Here is a 5,810-nt window from a genome sequence, read left to right as displayed (position 1 = left end):
CCCGAGACGTGGAGGTTGCAGTGAGCCAAGATCATGCCACTGCACTCCAGCCTGGGTGACAGGGTGAGACTCCGCCTCAAAGTAAATTAAAAAAAAAAAAAAAAAAATCATCAAATAAAAAAAGAAATTTTGTTATTTCAATAAGTCAATTTAAATAATACAAGCCAATTCTACCACCAAAGAACAAAATAAAATCTTATTATTAATTGAGAGTGGCTTCTCTACCAGGTAAAAAATCTATAGGCAGTATTTTGTTACTACTGACAGGTAGTAAGATTGTTTCTAAGTAAAGGTAAACCCAGCAACACAACCTCCTTCACATTTGTTTAATGAGCCTCTACACTCTTCACATTCTTCTTTTGCTAGTTTGTTTTTTGTTCGTTTGTTTGTTTGTTTTTTGAGATGGAGTCTCTCTCTATCCCCAGGCTGGAGTGCAGTGGTACGATCTTGGCTCATTGCAACCTCTGCCTGCCAGGTTCAAGTGGTTTTCCTGTCTCCGCCTCCCAAATAGCTTGGATTACAGGCGCCCACCACTACACCCAGCTAGTTTTTTTATTTATAGTAGAGATAGAGTTTCACCATGTTGGTCAGGCTGGTCTCGAACTCCTGATCTCAGGTGATCCACCTACCTCAGCCTCCCAAAGTACTGGGATTACAGGTGTGAACCACCACGCCCAGCATTCTTTTGCTAGTTTCTAATACAAATGAAATACATCTATTTTCTCTATCAACACTTATCCTAGTCATCAGTTTTTTCTCTTCATTTATATTGCCCCTGCCCTCCCTATCCATGGTTTCAGCCAAATGGAAGACAAGCACCTGTTCAAAGGATTAAAAGCAAAAAGAAGTTTAAAGATTTGGGGAGTGGGCTGGACACAGTGGCTCATGCCTCTAATCCCAGCACTTTGGGAGGCTGAGACAGGCAGATCACCTGAGGTCGGGAGTTTGAGACCAGCCTGGCCAACATGGAGAAACCCCATCTCTACCAAAATTACACAATTAGCCAGGCGTGGTGGCACATGCCTGTAATCCCGGTTACTTGGGAGGCTGAGCCAGGAGAATCACTTGAACCCAGGAGGCAGAGTTTGTAGTGAGCCGAGATCACACTATTGCATTCCAGTCTGGACAACAAGAGTGAAACTCCATCTCAAAAGAAGAAGAAAAAAAGATTTAGGGAGTGATCAGTATCAGTTTTGCAAACTGAGATTTTTAATATGGCTACAATGTTGGTCATATACAAAAAGCTGTCACATAAAAACAAGAGATTAAACCTTGAATCTTAAGAAAGTACAATAAAAGTACTATTTAAAAAACAGCCATGTTTTCTTACTTAATGAGCAAACTCAATTCTTCTACTTGACCTAGCAATGATTAATTACCTCAGAAAAAAATTATGAATCTGTATGTTGCTATAAACTTGTACTAAACCATGGCAAATCCAAGAATATGCACGAGTTCACACATTACACACATTTGTAAATAATAACACTGTATCTTTAGTTTCCTTTTTCTATCTATATGACAGAGATGCTGCATATAATTTGAGCGAAATTTCATTATTACTTAAAATTTTTAGAAAAAAATAAATAGCTCCATTATGCAAAATAACTTAGGAAATAACAATGCAAACATAAAAGGTACCTGCTGTTGCTTGAAATCAGGTCTTTTTTTGATAAGATTATAAACAGTCACGTATTTCATATATAGCACATAGGCCCTTTCCTCATCACGATCTAATCTGCATTCTTCTGCTGTCTTAAAGATCTTCAGGGCACTGTGCACATAACTTGAAATTAGAGGAAAAAAAAAAAAGTACTTGACATCTGGGAAAAAAATACAGGTCATATACAAAGTCCACAGATAATCTTTATCAGGGGTCCCCAACCTCAGGGCCACAGGTTGGTACTGGTTCATGGCCTGTTAGGAACCAGGACACACAGCAGAAGATGAGTGGTGGGCTAGCCAGCAAAGTGTCATCTGTATTTACAGCCACTCCCCATTGCTCGCATTGCCACCTGAGCTCCGCCTCCTGTCAGATCAGTGGCGGCATTAGATTCTCATAGGAACACAAACCCTATTGTAAACTGTACATGTGAGGGATCTAGGTTGCGCACTCTTTTTTCTTCCTTTCTTTCTTTTTTTTTGAGACGGGGACTAGCTCTTATTGCCCAGGCTGAAGTACAATGGCGTGATCTCTGCTCACTGCAACCTCCGCCTGCCAGATTCAAGTGATTCTCCTGCCTCAGCCTCCCAGGTAGCTGGGATTACAGGCATGTGCCACCATGCCCAGCTAATTTTTGTAGTTTCAGTAGAGACAAAGGTTTCACCATGCTGGTGAGGCTGGTCTCGAACTCCTGACCTCAAGTGATCCTCCCATCTCAGCCTCCCAAAGTGCTGGGATTACAGGCGTGAGCCACCATGCCCGGCCAAGGTTGTACATTCTTTATGAGAATCTAAGGCCTGATGATCTGTCACTGTCTCCCATCACCCCCAGATGTGATGGTCCAGTTACAAGAAAACAAGCTCAGGGATACCACTGATTTAACATTATGGTGAGTTGTATAATTATTTCATTATACATTACAGTGTAATAATAATAGAAATAAAGTGCACAATAAATCTAGTACACTTGACTCATCCCAAAACCATCCTCCCTAACCCTGGTACGTTGAAAAATTGTCTTCCACAAAACCAGTCTCTGGTGCCAAAAAGGTTGGGGATCGCTGATCTTGATAAAGCAGATTTCATGATTTAGGTTCCACTACTTCAGAATTGATACAAAGTTAGATGCAAGTTTGGAGACAACCAACTTATATATACCACTTCCTCTGGGATAAGGGTAGTGCTAGAGGTAAACCAGACATTGCTAGAAAGTAATAATCTGTCTTAGGCCTGACCTTAAGGATTGTCCTATCTAAAGGTGGCTTTATCTTTCCCATTGTTTCCTATTTGAAAATCATTCAACAGGAGTTAAATAGAGTTGTTTTCTGTTACCCCATCAACATTACCAACTTAGCAAGATAAATAGCCCAATCCCTCTCTTACTCTTTCTGCCCTTCAAAAGATCTTTTTAATTTAATTTAATTTAATTTAATTTAATTTAATTTTGAGGCAGTCTCACTCTGTCGCCCAGGCTGGAGTGCAATGGTGCAATCTCAACTCACTGCAACCTTTGCTTCCAGGGCTCAGGGATCCCTCAGCCTCCCACTAGCTGGGATTACAGGCCCATGCCACCATGCCAAGTTAATTTTTGTATTTTTAGTAGAGACGTGGTTTCACATGTTGCCCAGGCTGGTATTGAACTCCTGACCTCAGGTGATCCGCCCACCTTGGACTCCCAAAGTGCTGGGATTACAGGAGTGAACCACTATGCCCAGCCTCAAAAGATTTTTTTTTTTTTGAAATAGAATCTTACTCTGCTGCCCAGGCTGGAGTGCAATGGTGCAACTTCAGCTCACTGCAACCTCCACCTCCCAGGTTCAAGTGATTCTCTTGCCTCAGCCTTCCAAGTAGCTGTGATTACAGGCATAGACTAACATGCCTGGCTAATTTTATATTTTTAGTAAAGATGTGGTTTCACCATGTTGGCCAGACTGGTCTCAAACTCCTGACCTCAGGTGATTCGCCTGCCTCGGTCTCCCAAAGTGCTGGGATTAGAGGTGTAAGCCACGGTTCCCAGCCAAAAGTTATGTTTTTATTGTTATTATTTTTTGAGATGGAGTCTCTGTCACCCGGGCTGGAGTGCAGTGGCATGATATCCGCTCACTGCAAGCTCCGCCTCCTGGGTTCACACCATTCTCCTATCTCAGCCTCCCGAGTAGCTGGGACTACAGGTACCCGCCACCATGCCCAGCTAATTTTTAAAATTTTTTTTTTTTTAGTCGAGACGAGGTTTCACTCTGTTAGCCAGGATGGTCTCGATCTCCTGACCTTGTGATCTGCCCGCCTCAGCCTCCCAAAGTGCTAGGATTACAGGCGTGAGCCACTGTGCCCAGCCCAAAAGCTCTTTTTTTAAAAGCCCATTTTGTCTTTAGTAATGTTTCAAAATTCAGTTCATTCTGGCATTTTCCGTTCTGACTTTCTTTAAAGTTTCTATCATTCTCTGGCCAGGTGCAGAGACTCACACCTACAATCCTAGCACTTTGGGAGGCCAAGGCATGGAGGATCACTTGAGGCCATGAATTCAAGACCAGCCAGGGCAACATGGTGAGACCCTATCTCTGTAAGAAATTTAAAAATCAGCTGGGCATTGGGGCACAAGCATGTGGTCCTAGCTACTTGGGAGGCTGAGCCAGGAGGATCACTCAAGCCCAGGAAGTCGAGGCTGCAGTGAGCAACGAGCATGCCACTGCACTCCTCTGCCTGCACAAGATAGCAGACCATGTCTCAAAAAAAAAAAAAGAAAGAAATTATTATTTATGATTATTTTTGAGACAGAGTTTCGCTCTTACTGCTCAAGCTGGAGTGCGATGGCACAATCTCAGCTCACTGCAACCTCCGCCTCCCGGGTTCAAGCGATTCTCTTGCCTCAGTCTCCCGAGTAGCTGGGATTACAGGTGTGCGCCACCAAGTCTGGCTAATTTTTTGTATTTTTAGTAGAAATGGGGTTTCACCATGTTAGCCAGGCTGGTCTGGAACTCCTGACCTCAGGTGATCTGCCTACCTTGGCCTCCCAAAGTGCTGGGATTACAGGCCTGAGCCACCATACCTGGCCAAAAAGGAATTATTTTTATATCGTGTTATGAAAAGACAATGACTTGTGGCTGAATATTTTTTTTTAGAAGCGTCATAATCTTAGCCTCTTAAACTTTACGACCTAAAGGTCATATCTGTATGATCTGTCTGGAGAGTAGATAATATGCATATGAGCAGAATATATATGTATTGTGCTACAATTACATTAAGACCTTCTCTAAGGAGGTCTTATTTTATTCATGTGATGGTGTTATTTTCAAATAAACTTTAAATTAACATTCATCTAACTTTAATATGGAAATGAACTAAAAATTAATAATATTTGATTCAATCAAACTAGCAAAGGATACATCATACCTCTTAGTGCTTATTTTCTCTGGTTTAACTTCCGTCTTCTTATTGAGGTCTTTTAGTGAAGAACTGAGGTAGAGTTCTTTAGGAACTGAAGCCACAGCAGGCATGATGAATTATCTTTACTTTTCCCTTTTCACAATGGATGCTATATTTCCTTAAAAGTAGTTCTTTTCTGAAAGAAATAAAATAATTATACTAATTTTCCTCATTAACAATAAAACAAGTGAGCAGTTTAAAAAAATAAAACTCCTAAACCATATCCTTTGCTAACACGGTTAATTTTAAATCATTTACAATATCTATTTCAGGAGTTTAAGATACACAGAACATGAGTGAACAATTTAATAATTTTTTTTCAAATTTTAATTAACCAAATGAATTACTTTTTGTATCATTTTGCTTTAAGAGTTGGGAATCTTACCTGTCAAAGGAACTAGCAGTAATAATAAAAGCTTTTACATGTTTCTTCTGTTAAAATACCATTAATGTATAGATTATAAGTAGATGGAATTTTTATCTAGAAACAATTCTCTTTTCTCATTGATGATACCCGTTTATTTATTTTTTAAGTGATGTCTTCTTTTTTTTTTTGAGACGGAGTCTCAGTCTGTCCCCCTGGGCTGGAGTGCAGTGACCGGATCTCAGCTCACCGCAAGCTCCGCCTCCCAGGTTCACACCATTCTCCTGCCTCAGCCTCCCGTGTAGCTGGGACTACAGGCGCCCGCCACCTCGCCCGGCTAGTTTTTTGTATTTTTTAGTAG

The 5,810-nt window shown here is 41.0% G+C and overlaps 1 protein-coding gene across 4 annotated transcripts in view; it reads right to left on the bottom strand.

Moving 5' to 3' along the window:
* Nucleotides 1-5,810, bottom strand: part of USP8 (ubiquitin specific peptidase 8) — a 75,937-nt gene that overhangs the window by 68,086 nt on the left and 2,041 nt on the right. For 3 of the 4 annotated variants that reach the window (XM_011928608.1, XM_011928607.1, XM_011928609.1), the window contains 2 exons: nt 5,053-5,221; nt 1,642-1,786 (listed from right to left, as the gene is read on the bottom strand). In XM_011928608.1, the coding sequence (XP_011783998.1) occupies nt 1,642-1,786; nt 5,053-5,156 (249 nt within the window). In that variant the 5' untranslated portion in view covers nt 5,157-5,221. The remainder of the gene's footprint in view (nt 1-1,641; nt 1,787-5,052; nt 5,222-5,810) is intronic. The other variant, XM_011928611.1, reaches the window with a different exon arrangement.

This window comes from Colobus angolensis, unplaced genomic scaffold (assembly GCF_000951035.1).
Source record: "Colobus angolensis palliatus isolate OR3802 unplaced genomic scaffold, Cang.pa_1.0 Scaffold78, whole genome shotgun sequence".
In the NCBI taxonomy this organism is placed as follows: Eukaryota; Metazoa; Chordata; class Mammalia; order Primates; family Cercopithecidae; genus Colobus; species Colobus angolensis.
This window is presented reverse-complemented; position numbering and strand designations above follow the sequence as displayed.